The sequence below is a fragment of the Schistocerca piceifrons genome, chromosome 4 (assembly GCF_021461385.2).
Source record: "Schistocerca piceifrons isolate TAMUIC-IGC-003096 chromosome 4, iqSchPice1.1, whole genome shotgun sequence".
Taxonomy (NCBI): Eukaryota; Metazoa; Arthropoda; class Insecta; order Orthoptera; family Acrididae; genus Schistocerca; species Schistocerca piceifrons.
The window spans coordinates 325,012,920-325,032,032 of NC_060141.1; the positions used below are offsets into that span (position 1 = coordinate 325,012,920).

The 19,113-nt window shown below is 43.3% G+C and overlaps 1 protein-coding gene across 2 annotated transcripts in view; it reads right to left on the reverse strand.

Moving 5' to 3' along the window:
- LOC124795290 (balbiani ring protein 3-like) overlaps window positions 1-19,113 on the reverse strand; it is a 259,410-nt gene that overhangs the window by 36,257 nt on the left and 204,040 nt on the right. For both annotated transcript variants that reach the window (XM_047259248.1, XM_047259249.1), the window contains 3 exons: window positions 12,392-12,559; window positions 4,651-4,834; window positions 611-834 (listed from right to left, as the gene is read on the reverse strand). In XM_047259248.1, coding sequence (XP_047115204.1) covers window positions 611-834; window positions 4,651-4,834; window positions 12,392-12,559 — 576 coding nt within the window. The remainder of the gene's footprint in view (window positions 1-610; window positions 835-4,650; window positions 4,835-12,391; window positions 12,560-19,113) is intronic.

A 19,113-nucleotide genomic window follows, 5' to 3' on the forward strand; every position in this document is an offset into this window, starting at 1 on the left:
ATTTTTATATTATCTCAATCGCTCCGTGCAAACTATTTGTTTAACATAAAAAATGAAAAGGGCCTATTTGAAGAAAATTAAATGTAGTTCAATTTTGTAGTGGGTTAAGTTTTTGCTAGAGGCCATGGTTTTCGAATTAACCAAGAAAAATGTAAGAAGTTACCTTCTAACAAATTTAACTTGAATAAATCTAAAACTGTGGCCTCCAGCAAAAACATATTCCAGAACAAAATTTAACTACATTTAATTTCCTACGGAAAGGTCTTGTTGTTCTTTTCTGTATGACAAATAGTTTGCACTTAGTAAACGAGAGAATATGAAAATCTCGCATGTGGTTTTTGAAGTCATTGTGTGTTGCATAATATCTGTCAGTAGGGACAACTGGGTCACCCCGTGTATTAGCACTGCAGTAAGTGGAAAGATTCACATAAAGTTGAAATAAGGTTGAAAATCGATATTATAGTTTCATAACATTTAATATATCACCAACAGAAAATGCATTTAATGGTAGTGAACCAATTTGTACACAGAAATAGACATGAAGGTGTTAAATACGTATGTTAAAGGTAGAAATAAAGCACTCAAGTTAAAATGTGTGTCTTTCACTCACATGCAGGTACAGACGGGCAGAATTCGTCATCACAGTTTACCTCCACCATCTGACATTCTTCCTCTAAAGAACACTGGATAGAATCACAAGGATTCCTACATTCACAACGTGGACACCTGGTTTCTGGATCCATTTCAAAGCCATAGTCACAACCCAGCCTACATGTAAGGCCCAGGCATGATATTTCTTCACGTAATGCTGCACAATTTGTTGAGCCATTGTTCCTTCAGTGACAAAACAACAAAAACTGTATGCTTTTGGAAATGTAGGATGCAGTGTACACAATTACAATACTGCAGTGCCTGTGTTGTTCAGAATTACACTGCAATATGCCTTTGGACATGCATGCATGTCTGAAGGAGCAGGTACTGCGGGCACTACAGCCATTATGAAATATATCAAATGTATTCGTAGTTGCAAATATGGACAATCATCAGTTACTGCTATGCTTGGAACATTGCACTGTAATTCTGAACAAAACAGGCACTGCAAAATGATATTTATTCAATGATACCATGCAAGCGACTTTCAATTAAAATGTCTCCCCTGTACGGGAATACACATAATGAACATGCGAGCATAGGTTGTAGTCACATGGTTGGTGACATATGGGAGCTGGGGTCTGACAGTGGAGCATACTCAGATATCCCAGTGCTCCTGCTTGTGATAAGTGGGAAATCTGGATTTTGTCCCAGTCCAGCACAAATTTCCATTGGCATCACTCCATCATTGGTGGTTGTCCATATTTGTAACTATGAATACATTTCATGCAATGTAAATAATGCTATCAAAAGTAATGTACTATGCACCAAAGATTTTACTTAGATCTTAAGGCCTCATTAGGTGTTGAACCAGATGTTTCTTTCTCAAAAGGGTAAGCTTTTACTTCAACAAACAGGCTATAAGAACATATGTATTGTAATACAGGGATCCAGTGCAAGGTACAAGGTAGTTAAAGACAGCACTGGAAAAAGCTTTTCTGGAGCAGTCCACAATGTTAGGGGGCTTTGTGCAATAAGAAAGCAAATAATTTTTAAAAAAGACAATAGAGAAAAAGAGGGTGGCTAGTTCAGAATGTGAAAAATCGATCAATTCACATAGTTAGGTAGTATGACGAGATTACGCAAATGTATAAATTTCATCAGTGAAGATAGTGCATAAAAGAGATCTGTATATTTTGTCAAAAAACAATTATCATGTCCTGACCAGAGTATTGCTTGATAATTAAGACGTTTATATGGTCTAGGTTAACAGTGGAGAATTTTATTTGCAAATGCAGTCTTGAACAAAGGTTTTTTTGTAATTTGGGTGGTAAAGGAACATATCATTGCCTCCAGTATGCAAAATGAATACAAAACATTTAATTTAAATAAATGTAAGTAGTTAATAGCTCTTTCCCCTTCACTGGACAGATCACTCTGGTGCAAAATATACCGCAAGTTAATCCCTATCAGACCTGTAAGTGTCACTGTCAAAAGCTAAAAATTGGTGTTTTAAAAATGGTAGTACTAAGGGCATCTGGTCAAATCAATTAAGCTTGGTATCTGTGAACAGTTTCTAGCAAAACGGAAACACAATCAGATATAATTGCTACTGCAAGCAGTATTGCAACTTTAACAGGGACCACAAAAAGAAAAAAAAAAAAGAGTCTTATTTTTTTTTTTTTTTTTTTGGGGGGGGGGGGGGGGGGGGAGGAGGGGTGAGATGGGGAAGGAAAAAGAAAATCAGAATGCTCTTGGAATAAATGACAACATTTTATGTCTAATAAGACAATTCCTATTCGAAACAAAACTTCAGAGCTACATAAAACATTCTTTTCTACAATAGCACAGAACTCCACCTGCGAGCACTCTGAGGGCAACATCAATGAGTCATATAGTGTACAGAGAACAATATGTATTTTGTATTATTTTGGAAAACGAGTGCATCTTTGTGAGGAGCACATAAAATTGCAATCTAAATGTCTGCAGCTGTATGAATGTAGACTTAATCTGAAAATTCGTTTCAAATTTAGTTTGACGAAATTATGAGCAATATCTGTGTTTTTCTCATTGTTACAGACTGATTTAATTTCATCATTAAAAGCTTAATCACTGTACATTCTCTCTCATAAAAAGAGCTGCACCTAAAAGGACAAGAAACTGTGATCATTGCTGGCAAGCAGGTAGGTGGTACCGTACATATGAAATGATTACACGTTCAATTGGAAAGGACCACCACGTACTGTGCTGCACGGAAACAAAATGTACATGCTAGTATGGTGTTGGGGTTCCTATGGTTGTGAATGCAAGCATCAAGACATGTGGCATGGAATCGTACAGGTCTGAGATGTAGTCATGTGATATTCCATCCCATGCCACTTGCCTCTGACTGCTCACATCCTACAGACTGGAGGGTGGAGGTAGAGTTCTGAAGACATGCACTGAGGCATCCCACGCATTCTCAATCAGGGAGAGATTGAGCGATGCCCTTGGCCGTGGCAAATGGCAGAGTATCCACAGCTGCAAGGTATGCTTCGGGGGTGGCAGCAATGTGAGGACAAGAGTTGTCCTGTTGAAATAGGGCATTGGCATGGGTGTGCATGAGTGCCAAAGCTACCGCTTGTAGGACCTCATCCATGTACCGTGCAGCTGTCATGGAGCCCATTAGGGACACCAACGATGAATGGGCGTGCTCCCCACAATGTTACACCATGCTGGTTAAATGTATGATGGGAGACCACAAACTGCTCTTCGTGGCACTCTCCACTGTACCTACAAACACCGACTCAGTGAATGTTGCCTCCTAGAAGGAAGTGGAGGGGGGGGGGGGGGGGGGGAGAGGGAGGGGTTGAATGGCAGGTATCTTAACAGCCAAGTGTGCAGCGAGCCTTGCGTCATGCTGCCGCCTGCCAATGGTACTGACACTTATAAGATGTTGCATCGGAGGCAGGACAGTCCATTGAATGAAACTTATCAATGCTGTCTGATCTGCTTGCATGTGATGGACAACCCTTCAGTGTTCCCTCCTTATAGTGCTTGTCTGACATTCAGATCCTACATGTAGTATTTACATGCTTTCTTGTATCCATCACCACCAACAACAGGCAATGGTGTCTGTACGATCAGTGTGATGTGCAATATGATATTACGACCACCCGACCTCCCACAGACTCACAATGCCATGGTTCTTGAACTTAAATGTCAAATCAAAATGCCTTCAGCCATCTAAATTTCCAGTTTCATTTTATTTGTGCACCTAGTTGCCCCATGACTTACTTGTAGAAAGAATCTCACCTCTTATACAGTCGAAATATGAGCCAGCATCCAGTTACTGGTGTCTGCAAAGTTTTCTTTAACACAGTGATCCCTTCGATCATCACCTGCCAACTCAAACTCTCAAACTTGTCCAGTTGGGCAACCCACTGTCAAACGTGTTGCCTAGGCATAATGCATGTTCAAGTGATGCTAGCACAGTAGTACTGGCTGGCACAGCCTTTTGGGCTTATCTTATATCAAACAATGCATGACATCACAGATCCACCCATGCTACCCGACTATGTGGCTGAATGTATCTACCCAGTTTGCAGTTGATCACTTGTGATCTTCTAGGTGCAGTTCTTTTTAGGACAAAGAGTATGTTGTTTAAAATACATTTTTTAATGTTTGATGCAGTAGTACACTACCTTTCAGTTGTCCTGTGGAGCACTACCATACATCAAGAATTACACATGATGAGACATACAACTAAAGACAAGATCAATCGAAAATGTCACATAATCAATACATTACACCACAAATCCCAATAGCAGAAGACAACAATTACTCAAAAGCACAAGAAAGTTAATTTATTGATTTAGTACAAAATATATATAGTCTTCACAGCTGTAAACAATGCTAATGAAAAGCAAAGACAACACAATAAACATAGTTAATATTTTAATCATAGCAATATCTTCTGTAGGTCAAATGAGAAACTTAAGTGCAAATATTTTCTTATAGTACACTGAAATTTTTGCAGCAAGAACACTATGAACAGCATGGGTTCATGGATTCACATACCTTGAATGGGGTATTTCTGAACCAAATTCATCCACACACCAACATTCTTCTCTGCCATTATGCAATGAACACTGCATTGCCTCATATGAACCATTTGGATGGCATCTAGGAGCAGGTAATGCAAGACTCATACCTTCTCTTGTTCCTTCCATTTTATCATTGAAGTCACGCAAGTATTCACACACTGAAGAAAAGTAATCAATACATCAATCATTCCCATTTCTTGCCATTCACAGTGTCATCAATGAAACATTATGAAAATGCCAATTATTTTTATGAAAATTTAGTTAATGTAAACAATAGAAACATGTTTGTTGCTGTTGTTTCCATAAATGAGTGACTGGCTCCTTTCACAAGCCAGCAAGCCACAATGGTAAAGAGATGCTAAGACAATATGGCTGTCCTTAATATTAAACAAAACCTGCCCCTTACTGTAGCTGATAATGTGGTGAGGGGGAAAATGTGTGTGTCTAACTGACTTCTACATTTGTCTGTTTTGCTGAAACTTGCCTAGTATTAGGATACACAGATATAAATAATTTTACACTTATGCATCTAAATCAAAATTATCATGTAATGTCATAAGACACCTGAATCTTACAATGTTGTAGTAGAGATGGGCCTTAATAAATAAATCCCAGTAAGAAAAACTTATGAAATGACAAACTTGTGAAATCTTTTGTAATGAATAACATGGATTCAGAAACAAGAGTCAACAAGAACTGCCATTTATGAGAGCATCAACTGCATACTAAGCCTGAAAGACAAGAAACAGGAATCGACAGGATTATTAATTGACATATGAAAGCATTTGACATGCTGCATCATAAAATTCTGCTGTCAAAGCTTGAAAAATGTGATTTTGAGGACCAACCAAGAAATGAATTAGTTCCTTCCTGAGCAATTGTAAGCAAGCAGCATCAAACACACAGGTTTTGACCTAAAATCTATCTTTGAACACTTGGCAGACTGCAAGGGTCAGTAATGGGATCCATCCCTCCTGTTCCTTCTATACACAAACGATCTAATCTTAAATGTGGATATGCATGAAAATACCATATTTGCAGATGAGACCACAATTCTACAAAAGGGAGAAAGTAAGGAAGAATTACAGCAATTGCCAAACACTGTCACAAAACAACTTAGCAACAGGACACACAACAATCTGCTTTAAAAAAAAAGAACTGTCATACTAAAATTCCACAAGGCTCCAAACAAGGATATGTTTATCCCATATGTGACTATCAAAAATGAATCAGCTGGCAATAGTAGGGAAACTAAAGTCTTAGGACTATGGCTGCAAAGCAATGCAAAATAGAATAAATGTATTGAATACCTTAATGAAAAATTGAGCAGGCACAAAAGGGACATTAAAATCATGTTTGGATGCAAACCTAAAGATCACACAAGACCCTTTTTAAGGTCACTGGTATTCCTCCTTTATCAAGTATTTACAAGGTGGAAAAATCATTTCTCTCTAAAATAAATGTAATAGGTAAGGACTGAAAAAAAGTTCATGATTACTTTACCAGACAAAACGAAAACTTGTATATGACCCACACATCCCTCACATCCCTGGACCAAAGCAGTACTTTCCACTTTATATCAAACATCCCAAAAACGTAAAAGCAATTACTGAGGTCAAAACTTTTGGCAAATCTTTAATGTCATATTTATAATATCACTGCTTTTAATCAATTGAAGAATTTTCAAATTTATGAAGTGTGTGATATAAATATTTAATGAATGAAGTATATTATTGTACTTTTAAAGAAGTGTGCTTAGAAATCACGTTCATCTGTACATTTACAAACTGACTTGCCCAATGTTTTATGCATAATCTTCTTTGTAGACAACAGGACCAATAAAATACAATAGCACAAGTTCAGATTGTGCAATGACATTGGCTGTGGCTTTCTTCAAGAAAGAACTCCAGAAAATAATCTCAAGGGATTTGGAAAACCACATAACAATATATCAGAAGGAGGAAAATTTTCCATCAACAGTGGTACAATCAAAGATGGAACGCTGTCTTAATGGGCAATTATGAATAAAGAAACTGATCATAATGTTTCAAACGAACCATCCAGGCACTTGGGTGACATGATTTAGATTAACTACAGTGCCCTGAATTTTGATGAAAAATTGAAGTCCACTTCTCACACACATGAATCCAGTTGAACCAACATAAGGTCATAGAAAAAGAAAACAATGATATGGTAAGTATCATCTATTTTGTATTTGACTATGTCAGATTCTTTAGCTGCACATAGCTTTTGGGCACTTGAACTCAGGTTACAGTCTGTCCTGTTATTATTTAAATAAACAGTTGTGTTGGCTGCAGCTAACTCACAATAATGCTAAGAGAATTCAGCCTTCATCAAGAATAAACCTGGAAGACTCATTTTTAGAGGAATTCATTACAAAAGGAACAGTGAAATAGCTTGGTTGTAATGAGGATATAACAACTTACAGACTGACTATAGGGGATAGTAAAAAGTAGTTGAAGACCAATTGGCTTTACTGATATGAAATATGTATGAGTGTCCCAGGATGATTGGTCAATGTTCAGGGATATTACAGGAAAGACCATTCAAAGCAAAAGAGGTCCAGTAAACATGGACTCTAAAATATATATATACACTCCTGGAAATTGAAATAAGAACACCGTGAATTCATTGTCCCAGGAAGGGGAAACTTTATTGACACATTCCTGGGGTCAGATACATCACATGATCACACTGACAGAACCACAGGCACATACACACAGGCAACAGAGCATGCACAATGTCGGCACTAGTACAGTGTATATCCACCTTTCGCAGCAATGCAGGCTGCTATTTTCCCATGGAGACGATCGTAGAGATGCTGGATGTAGTCCTGTGGGACAGCTTGCCATGCCATTTCCACCTGGCGCCTCAGTTGGACCAGCGTTCGTGCTGGACGTGCAGACCGCGTGAGACGACGCTTCATCCAGTTTCAAACATGCTCAATGGGGGACAGATCCGGAGATCTTGCTGGCCAGGGTAGTTGACTTACACCTTCTAGAGCACGTTGGGTGGCACGGGATACATGCGGACGTGCATTGTCCTGTTGGAACAGCAAGTTCCCTTGCCGGTCTAGGAATGGTAGAACGATGGGTTCGATGACGGTTTGGATGTACCGTGCACTATTCAGTGTCCCCTCGACGATCATCAGTGGTGTACGGCCAGTGTAGAAGATCGCTCCCCACACCATGATGCCGGGTGTTGGCCCTGTGTGCCTCGGTCGTATGCAGTCCTGATTGTGGCGCTCACCTGCACGGCGCCAAACACGCATACGACCATCATTGGCACCAAGGCAGAAGCGACTCTCATCGCTGAAGACGACACGTCTCCATTCGTCCCTCCATTCACGCCTGTCGCGACACCACTGGAGGCGGGCTGCACAATGTTGGGGCGTGAGCGGAAGACGGCCTAACGGTGTGCGGGACCGTAGCCCAGCTTCATGGAGATGGTTGCGAATGGTCCTCGCCGATACCCCAGGAGCAACAGTGTCCCTAATTTGCTGGGAAGTGGCGGTGCGGTCCCCTACGGCACTGCGTAGGATCCTACGGTCTTGGCGTGCATCCGTGCATCGCTGCGGTCCGGTCCCAGGTCGACGGGCACGTGCACCTTCCGCCGACCACTGGCGACAACATCGATGTACTGTGGAGACCTCACGCCCCACGTGTTGAGCAATTCGGCGGTACGTCCACCCGGCCTCCCGCATGCCCACTATACGCCCTCGCTCAAAGTCCGTCAACTGCACTTACGGTTCACGTCCACGCTGTCGCGGCATGCTACCAGTGTTAAAGACTGCGATGGAGCTCCGTATGCCACGGCAAACTGGCTGGCACTGACGGCGGCGGTGCACAAATGCTGCGCAGCTAGCGCCATTAGACGGCCAACACCGCGGTTCCTGGTGTGTCCGCTGTGCCGTGCGTGTGATCATTGCTTGTACAGCCCTCTCGCAGTGTCCGGAGCAAGTATGGTGGGTCTGACACACCGGTGTCAATGTGTTCTTTTTTCCATTTCCAGGAGTGTATATTAGGATGAGCATTTATTCATCTTCAATACTTTGAAACAAATCTTTCATAATGCAAGCTCTTTGCTTTCCATATTTTGAGAGGCCTCACTGACCATAGACAGTGTGTGTGTGTGTGTGTGTGTGTGTGTGTGTGTGTGTGTGTGTGCGACCACACAAATTACAATCTTTGGAACATTAACTCCTCTGACGAGCCGCCATGTTTAATTCAGTCTGCCTTTGTACTTCATGCAGTGTTCATGTGTATCAGTCTTTATGGTAAAATATATGTGTATACAGAAAAATTGGGAACGGTTTGTTACATATAATATGATCCGTATCCAGAATCCCATATTGGTGACCCCGGACAAGAAGTTCTACGTCTTCAGCGACCTTTGTGCCGGTCGTATAGACTCAACAGGTTTCATGCCTGACGCCATGGCTACATCACCGAACATTCTTTACGAAGATTTGGAAGCCCAGCTCTTATGACCAGGCCAACACAACCTTCCACCGTCGGTTATTTTGCAGATAACAGACAATGATCTATGACCTTTGATGTAGATAACCTCTACTTTAGCAACTCCACAATGGCCGAGTGTTACGCAGTTACCTCAGGCTTTGTTTCGCCAGATTATTCACAACAACAAGTAAAAAGTGAAATGTACGATCTACTAAATACTGTCACAAAGGGACCAAAATTCGCACACGTGCTATGATCCTTTACGCGCCACGATGTCAGTTACAGTAGAGGCATGTGCAACACCACCATTTGTGCAAAACACACACACAGTCAACTATTACCAAGCTACTGCAGCCTCGCCTTCCTCACAAATCAGTGACAGACATTTTTAAGCATCCAGTTCGCCACAAACAAACAACCGATCGGTGACCCAGTTTTACGACCACGTGGGTACAAGTGCACCCAACATAGCCTCTTCACACAGCAACGTTGTACTATGACAGTGCGACTGCCAACAGGTTTCACCAGTGTTTTATGGTCCTACCACGAAGAGTGCAAGGCCAGTGTATGCAGAAAACTCGCTTTGTTGCCACTTTAAGCTCCAGGTCACCCCCTCCGCCTCACCCTAGGGGGGGCCTCAATTCTGACCATACAATAGCTCGCTCCTTCCGCAGTACCGTCTGCGTCTCCTGCGCTGGCCTCCATGTCATTTCCGAGTTGGACAATATCAGTGCCATTCCTGCAATTTCCGGTCCAGTTTTCAGGCCCTCATTACGCGCCGCTCGCCCGTTCGCTCCCGTGGTACTGACCGTGCCTACCGCGTTGTTTTTTCGGGCGTCTTCAAAGCCATTACAACCAGCCGTTGTTCAGAACGTGTGCTAGTAACATTTCTGCTCCGGTGATGCTAGATCCCAGCATGAACTCTTGTGCAGCAGGACTGTAGGCCTTCCAAGACACGGGGAAGCCACCTTCGTCTCCACCTCCAGGCCGCCTACCCAAGCTACCTCCGCTATAGGACAATCCAGTTTCATGGTTCACACTGGTGGAGCACCTCTTCAAGCTGCAGCAAGTGACTGATGACAACTCCAAGTTCCTATGTTTGGTCACACACCTTCAAAACCACTCGGATTTAATTTGTGATCTCCTACTTTTGCATCCAAGGCCACCAAAGTGCGAGTTTGCCAAGAAAACGATATTGGACTGACTTGCCTGCTCACCACAGGAGTTGATAATCAAGATTCTGTATGAGGAGCACCTGGGGGAATGCACTCGGTCACAACTTTGGCGCCACCTCAGGTTACTCGTGAGTGAACACACGATGCCAGCTGTCACTCTGTGGGCGGTATGGTCTACCAAGTTACCTAGCAACCTACAGATACACCTACTGCCGCACTCTTTCGAGTCTATCATTTCTCGCCTATGCATAGCAGATCAGCTGTATGCACTCCTGCGCCAGAAACACCCAGCTCATCCCCCATCGCTGTGTGACACTAAACCTCCTATTACCAGCCGTCTGCAGGCAGGGGCAGGGGCCGTTGCGCTTCCATGCCTTCTATGCCGCCAGGCAGTACTCGTTCGCTCTCTCCTCTTTCCGAGCACTCAAGACTTGCCCATGCTCCATACATCCCGGTTTACGTCCCAGAACAATTCAACGAGGACAAGCCTCCCCCGCTATCAGTCACCGCCACTGCCACATCTGGCTCATCCATACTTTTGGTTCCACAAGATTTTTGGAGCTGAGGCCAAGAAGTGCAGATTACCTTGCGAACACCCAAACACCGACCGCAGGAACTAAGTGACGGCGAGTCCTACGGGGGAACTTCACAGGCATCCCCTATCATTGCACTCTGACCAGTCATCTCCTCGGCCGAGCGGTCGTTTATACGTCACAGACATTTCATCGCAGTTTGTCTACCTAATTGACATGGCACTGACGTGTCTATCATACCTCAATTGTTGGTTCCTACTGACTTTTCACCGATGAAGTCTCTCCTACGAGCTGTCAGTTACAAACTGTCAGTTCTGTGAAACTGATGATGTACCTATCCCCTTCTCTGCGTTTCCCGTGGACCGTCTACATTGCTGACATCGACGAACCAATTCTCAGTATGGATTGTTTGTCCTCGTTCCGTGTCTGCCACAAAATGGGATTTAGTTCGCGAGTGTTCTACCCTCGTGGGCAAGATTGTGACTTGCATCACTAACCTTCTTTTCAGAATACGACTCAGTGGTGCACCTCTGCTGAGATAACGACGAGCTGAAGCAACGCGTTGCTCACACTTACAAAGAGCTCGCTGGGCCCGCACCTTGCTGTTGAAACTGCAATCCGCAGTTCCTTCACTGGATTGAACTTCATCGCCAAGCATCAGTTCGAACACTCGTCAGGTTAGTTCAAAAACATTCATTGCATGTGACAATTCGCGTTCAGTGCCCTCTGCACCTTCGCATGCCGACCCGACAGAGATGGAGCTTCTGGTCGTGCGCCTGCTGCCTCACATCACTCACACTGACGCTGACACCCACACGACCCCCCCCCCCCCCCCCCCCCCGTCCCTTAGGTCCCATAGGCCATACTCCATACAGCGGGAGGTGGGCTGTGTGGCTCAATAGGTCACATCAATCACACAAATTACAATCTTTGGAACATTAACTGATCTGACAAGCCGCCATATATAATTCAGTCTTCCTTTGTACTTCATGCAGTATTCATGAGTATCAGTCTTTATGGTAAATTATATACGTATATAGAAAACTTGGGAACTGTTTATTATGTATATTACAATCCATATCCAAAATCCCATAAGTCTATTTGTTGTGCCTGTTTGGAACTCAACATATGTTCTATATAGTGAGCAGTGATTTATCCTTTTCATAAAACTGTTATTATTCCATCTTAGATTTTCCATTGTTAAATTTAATGTGTAAATTTTCTGTCATTGGTAATACTATTATTTGGTAATGAAATTTGGTTAACAAGTGGATTAAATGCACTTGCAAAATGCTAGAAATAATTTCTAAGTTATGTAAGTCTACGAATTTGAAAAAAAAGAAAAAGGTCAACTCTTATTTAACATGGCATACGGCAGCACCAATACTTACCTAATCTGATTTGGGCATGTTCTTAACATGGGGTAAGATAACAGACTGCTTAAATTATAACTACTGCTCTTCTACTTAAGTTACATCATAGTAATGTATTGAGAAAAAGGACATGTAGCACAACATGAAACTTACTTGTCTGTGGCCGTTCTTCTGGTACTGGAGTACTCATACATACTGCACCACAAATATCACTAAAACAGCATCTGCTATATTCTTCACAATCATTATCTGCCTGACATGGCATTAACCTTTCACAATTTTCTTCTGGTTCTGATATACATACATCCAGTTGTATTTGTTCTAAAAGAGAACATGAGTAATATAACAAGAGTTGACACACAAATAAAAAACTATAAAATTCACATAAGAAAAATTATTATTTTTCTTTTAAGTGAGTAACATATTCTCTATATTATCTGTAACTGACTACCAAGATTGAGTCAATTCCAGAATGATTTTTTCACTATCAAATGAAGTTTGCATTCTTTTGAAACTTCTTGTAAGATTAAAATTGTGTGACTGACAGGGACTCAGGCAATTTCTGCAAAGTCTACTCAAAAAGTTTTGAGACTGATTTGATTCCTTGTGTATAAGGCATGGCAGTGTAGTAACTAAGGTGATAGCTTGAACTATTAACTGTAAACAAAAACATGTGCACTCAAACAATTAGTCGCGGGCAGGCATTGTTATGCAGTGGACATGCAGCTGTAGTGTGTTAACACTGTTATGTCATAAATCACAATGGAGCAACACCTCTAAATCAAGCATTCAAGACATTCTTTAGAATGTTTTGAAGAAGAGAAAAGCGTGTGTGAAGTTTATCCTGCACATCTTGATTCCTTAACAAAAATGATGATGCTTAAACGCCTGCCATAACTTGACTGTACTGCAAAATGCGGACAATTATTTTCTGGAAAAATTCATCACGGGCGACAAGATTTGGCATTATCAATATGAATCTAACACTAACAACGAAGTGCAGAAATTCATGTGAAGGGTCATTAACTGATATTCAAGCCAATGAGATGTGGGAATTAAACAATATCACAAAGAATGACTTTTCTGACTGTTTCATACGGTCATATGAATGTTCTGTGTGTTGTACTCAACTGGGGGATACTATGTAGAATATCTGAAACATTTAAACCACTATGTCATCTTTTCAATAGTTTTTTTTTTTTTTTTTATTAATCCAGCTCTGAAACTTTTTGGACTGACAGGATACATACCACTCCTGAGAAGATGAGTGGGGGGATGCATGTTTTGTAGTTACAGAAAACATTAATCTAAGTTAATGACAAATTTTATTTGATAATGCCTGGGTAAGAATGGAGACGAGGGACATTTATGGGTGCAATATCATAGCAGCATGACGAATTGGATTAAAAAGCTCCCATTTAATATCATGCTTAACTGACACACTTGATGCAATTTCTGTCTATGAACATAACATACCTGAATTGTTGACAGTTAACATCAGAAAAGATGATCAAATTCCTGTATACTAAAGCCCAGAAACAACACCTTCCTTGTCAAACCAAAGGTTTTGATGATTTAAGATACTTCTATACATTGTTGCTATATTTTTCAGAGTCTCACTCCCCAATTAATCCAGTGCTCTCTCTCAATTTTTCTTATGTTAATCTCAACTTAATTTCCTAATGTTACTAGTAATTCTGGAAAAAGACTGATCAGTGTTGCCCTGAATGAGAGCATTTATGTAGGTTAAAGAGAAAATGCTTAAAATGTGAAATTAGTTCACTAGTATACGTATGAATCTCAGAATCCAGAAGATAATATTGCTTGTTTGATGCACTATAGGATGCAAACTTTAGACACAGGACACTGCACGCAATCGGGGAGACTAACCATGTTGTGACTCGCCGATCATTCAAAGCGCCGCCGTGCAATGACGTGCGTCCTCTACGTGTGGCGCTGTCTGCCAGCCATGCAGCAGCTGCGCCACCTAAGCGGCCAGCCGAGCAGCGGCCACTAGACTGGGACTCAGTGCTCATTCGAATGCTAATGTGTACACATGTCTTGCTTGTCAACTTGCACTGTGACTTATATGTTGGGCTGTGTGTCACAACCGCAAAAAGAAAGGTCATGTGTCTTTCGTTTGCACGTCCAACTGCATACATGTTGTTCATGAACATGACGCTGACTCTGATTCTGTGTTGTCTGTCAATTGCACTTCTTCCCTTTCAGGGAAGTTATTCCTCACTGTCCAAATCCTTGGTCGCAATGTTCGCATGCAAGTGGATACCGGTTCTGCTGCCACTATAATTAATTCTCAGACATATCTTCAGTTGGGTTCTCCACTCCTGTCACCTGTCACTCGGCAATTACGGGCGTACAATAAACAGAAGATTTCTCTCTTGGGACAGTTTAATGCTGAGGTATCTTACAAATCCGTCGTTCGCACTGTTCCCATATTTGTGGTTGACCAGAGCAATGCAGAAAATCTTTTTGGTTTCGATGCCTTTCTCATTTTTGGGTTCTCCGTAGATGACTCTGTCAATATTGTCTCTGTCAATATTGTCTCTGATGCTATTCCTTATGCTCAACTGGATTCCTTGTCGATGACATTTTCGTTCATTTTTCTCATGGGTTAGGCCGTGCAAATGACTTTGAAGCTCATATCGCGCTCAAACCCAGTGCTCGGCCTAAGTTTTTTCAGGCTCGGCCCATTCCTGTGGCCCTTCGTGATCGGGTAAAATGGGAGTTGGGTCGTCTCACTACTTCAGGGGTCTTGCTTCCTGTCATTGCTTCCTGTCACTTCCAGTGAGTGGTCCTCTCCTGTCATTGTCATTGCTAAGCCAAATGGTGATATTCATCTCTGTGGCGATTTCAAAGCCACTGTAAATGCTCAATGCCTCGTTGACACTTACCCTATGCCCCATTCTGAAGAACTGTTCACTAAACTTGCTGGAGGCCAGTATTTTTCTAAAATTGACCTGTCAGAAGCTTATCATCAACTTCCTCTCGACGCTGCTTCCCAGCAGTTTCTGGTCCTTAACACGCCTTTTGGCCTCTATCAATACCAATGCTTGCCGTTCGGGGTTGCTAGCGCCCCTGCTCTCTTTCAGCGATTCTTGGAACAATTATTGCTCCCTGTCCCTGGGTGTATCAATTACATGGATGACATTGTTGTCACCGGTTCCACCACTGAAGAACATCTTCAAAATCTCCGCACACTTTTTCATGTCTTACAGACTGCCGGTCTTAAGTGTAATCTTCAGAAATCACAATTTTTTCAGGCATCTATCACGTACTTGGGGTTTCAACTCTCTCGGGATGGTATTCGTCCGCTTCAGCAAACTGTCGCTGCGATCGATGCCCTTCCTTGCCCTACATCTGTTAAGGAACTGCAGGTCTTCTTGGGGAAAATAGCATACTATCACAAGTTTTTACCGTCTGCGGCTTCGGTGGCTCAGCCGTTGCATCGCCTGTTGCATAAAGACGTGCCTTTTCACTGGTCCGCGTCATGCGATGCGGCTTTCCAGAAATTGAAGACTATGCTGAAACAGGTCCGGTGCCTGGCTGCTTATCGACCTGGCCAACATCTTGTTCTTGCCACAGACGCCTCTCAATACGGGGTCGGTGCAGTCCTTGCGCACCGTTTTTCTGACAGTTCGGGACAACCCATTGCTTATGCTTCCAAAACGCTCACGGATGCCCAAAAAAAGTATTCTCAAATTGAAAAAGAAGCTTTGGCCATTATTTATGCTCTTCATAAGTTTGGTGTTTTTCTCTATGGCTCAAAATTTCATCTTGTTATGGATCACAAACCACTTGTTTCCTTGTTTCATCCATCAACGTCACTTCCTGACAAGGCTGCACACCGCCTGCAGCGTTGGGCTCTTTACTTGTCTTGTTTCAATTATGAGATTCATTTCCGGCCGACAGCTCAACATGCTAATGCTGATGCACTGCCTCGCCTTCCCATGGGTCCAGATCTGGCATTCGATAGGGACAAACTTTTGTGTTTCCACCTGGATGTTGCCGAGCAGCGGGTTGTGGACGGGTTCCCCATCACTGGGGACAGGCTGGCGGCTGGTACGGGTTCTGACCCTACCCTCTCCCGGGTTTTACGCTGTATTCAGAAGGGTTGGCGAGATCGCACGTTGCTAAGACTTTTGATCCATTGCGGAACTACCACGCTTTGCGCTACCGCCTCACGGCTAGGGATGGTGTTATCCTCCTTTCCACTGACAATGCTTCGCCGCGTGTTGTGGTACCTGTGTCTTTGCATGCTTCGGTCTTGCGCCTCCTTCACCAAGGGCACTGGGATGTCTCTTGCACAAAATCCCTGGCGCGCCGTCATGTGTACTGACCTGGCATTGACTCTGAAATAGCACACATGGTCGCTGCCTGCGGCCCTTGTGTGTCACAGGCAGCTGCCCTAAAGTCATCTTTGTCGCCGTGGCCTTTGCCTGAGAAGCCCTGGGAGCGCATTCATGCTGACTTTACAGGACCCTTTTTAGGTACTTATTGGCTCCTCGCAATTGACACCTACTCTAACTTTCCTTTCATTGTCCGTTGCACGTCGCCTACCACCGCGGCAACCACCAGTGCTCTCGCCCGCATTTTTTCTTTGGAAGGCCTCCCCTCTACTCTTGTTACTGATAATGGTCCGCAATTTGCCTCTTCCGAATTTGCGGATTTTTGCGCTCGTCACGGAGTTATGCATGTCACGGCCCTGCTGTTCCATCCACAATCCAACGGTGGGGCTGAACGACTGGTCCGCACATTTAAGGCTCAGATGCGGAAACTTCTGACTCCTTCTGCTGCTGATGATGATGCGCTTCTCCAGTTTCTGCATCTTACCGTTTCACCCCCATGGGCGACCACAGTCCGACTGAGCTCTTACATGGCCGACAGCCCCGCACGCTACTTCATCTTCTGCGGCCTTCCACCTCACGGCCGCGGGTGCCTTCACTTGGCCAGTTCACCGACAACGACCTCGTCTGGGTACGGGGATCTGGCAAGCAGCCAAAATGGAGCCCGGGCCGCATCTTAAGACACCGTGGCAGATGCCTGTATGAAATCCAGACGGGTGTTGCAGTGCGACATTCGGACCAGCTTCGGCCTCATGTGCCGGCAACGCCTGTTCCGAATGCCGCTACACCACCTTCGGCTCTACCTGACGCTCGGGATCTTGGCATCTCTCAATACTCACAACGCAGCCCTCTCACCGTCATCGCGATGCTAGCACAAGAACGGACACCACCAGGAGACGTGCCCATGCAGGAACCGGATGACCATCCTCTGTCAGAGCAAATCTACTCGCCTCCTCCTCCAACGGACACCGACACATCGCCCATGTCTCCTGTCATATCAACTGGACTTGCCGCAATGGGCAGATTGGTGCATGGGGCCCCAGCAGATTCGACCCCTACGTCTCCTGTCATCTTGACCTGTTATCATCGGGGACACTTCCGTCCGTATGGGAAGCCGCCTCCTCGAGGCTTTACGGCGAGTCAAACAACGCCTATGGATGTTAGTCATCTCCAGGACACCTCCATCAAGACCAGTGCAACAATTTCAAAGGGGGGAAAAGTGTTGTGACTCGCCGATCATTCAAAGCGCCACCGCGCAATTACGCGCGTCCTCTACGTGCGGCGCTGTCTGCCAGCCATGCAGCAGCTGCACCACCTAAGCGGCCAGCCGAGCAGCGGCCGCTAGACTGGGACTCAGTGCTCATTCGAATGCTAACGTGTACACATGTCTTGCTTGTCAACTTGTACCGTGACATATGTGTTGTGTTGTTCTGAAATATATGTGTTAAACTTGACGTTATAACAAACCATAAATAGAATAACTATGAAGGCACACACTTGATCATCAGTAGTCAGCTTTGGTTGGCTTATTTGTAAAGGCAAATGTCTGCTTGTGTCCGTGTATGTGCAGATGGATATGCGTGTGTGTGTGTGTGTGTGTGTGTGTGTGTGGGGGGGGGGGGGGGGGGGGGGGGGAGAGTGTATACCTGTCCTTTTTTCCCCCTAAGGTAAGTCTTTCCGCTCCCGGGATTGGAATGACTCCTTACCCTCTCCCTTAAAACTCACATCCTTTTGTCTTTCCCTCTCCTTCCCTCTTTCCTGAAGAAGCAACCGTTGGTTGCGAAAGCTTGAGTTTTGTGTGTATGTTTGTGTGTCTATCAACATGCCAGCGCTTTCGTTTGGTAAGTCACATCATCTTTGTTTTTAGATAAACATAATATCATTATGCATAAACTCAGCAAAGCATTTGTCATGCAAATTTACATTACATTTTCTGCACATTCTGACAGTTTTATGTTTGACCAGTGAGAATAATATTTTGGCCATGTTGGGTCATGGTAGGGTTGTTATCGACCCTGTGGGCAGGCGTATTTGGGTTTATGCTAAGACAAAAGTCATGGGAAAATTGCAGAAAATCCATGCAGTTACCAGTTCAAAGAAATGGATGACAATTCTTTTTGAGATATACTGAACTATATTATTTTGATGTATGACCACAGCCTCCTCCCATTTGTAGAGCAATCTCTTTAACATAATCAGAGCCATCCAAAAAATACCTGAAGGAGTCCATACTGAGCAAGTGCCATGAACACGTCACTGTTTCACCATAATTTTCATCAAACTACACTTGAATACTTTACCCTGTAAGTGCAAGATTACACTACGTTTCCATAAAACAAAAGCAGTGTGAATGTTGTCTTAAAATAATCATTCTTGTTAGCCATGAACATAAGAAGTGGAAATAGAGGTGATGAAATCCAAATCCTGAGAAATTATATGGCTAGTGAATCCTACCAAGACTTATCTGAAGGAGTTAATAGAAGAAAATGGCTATGTGTGATCAGAATTCAT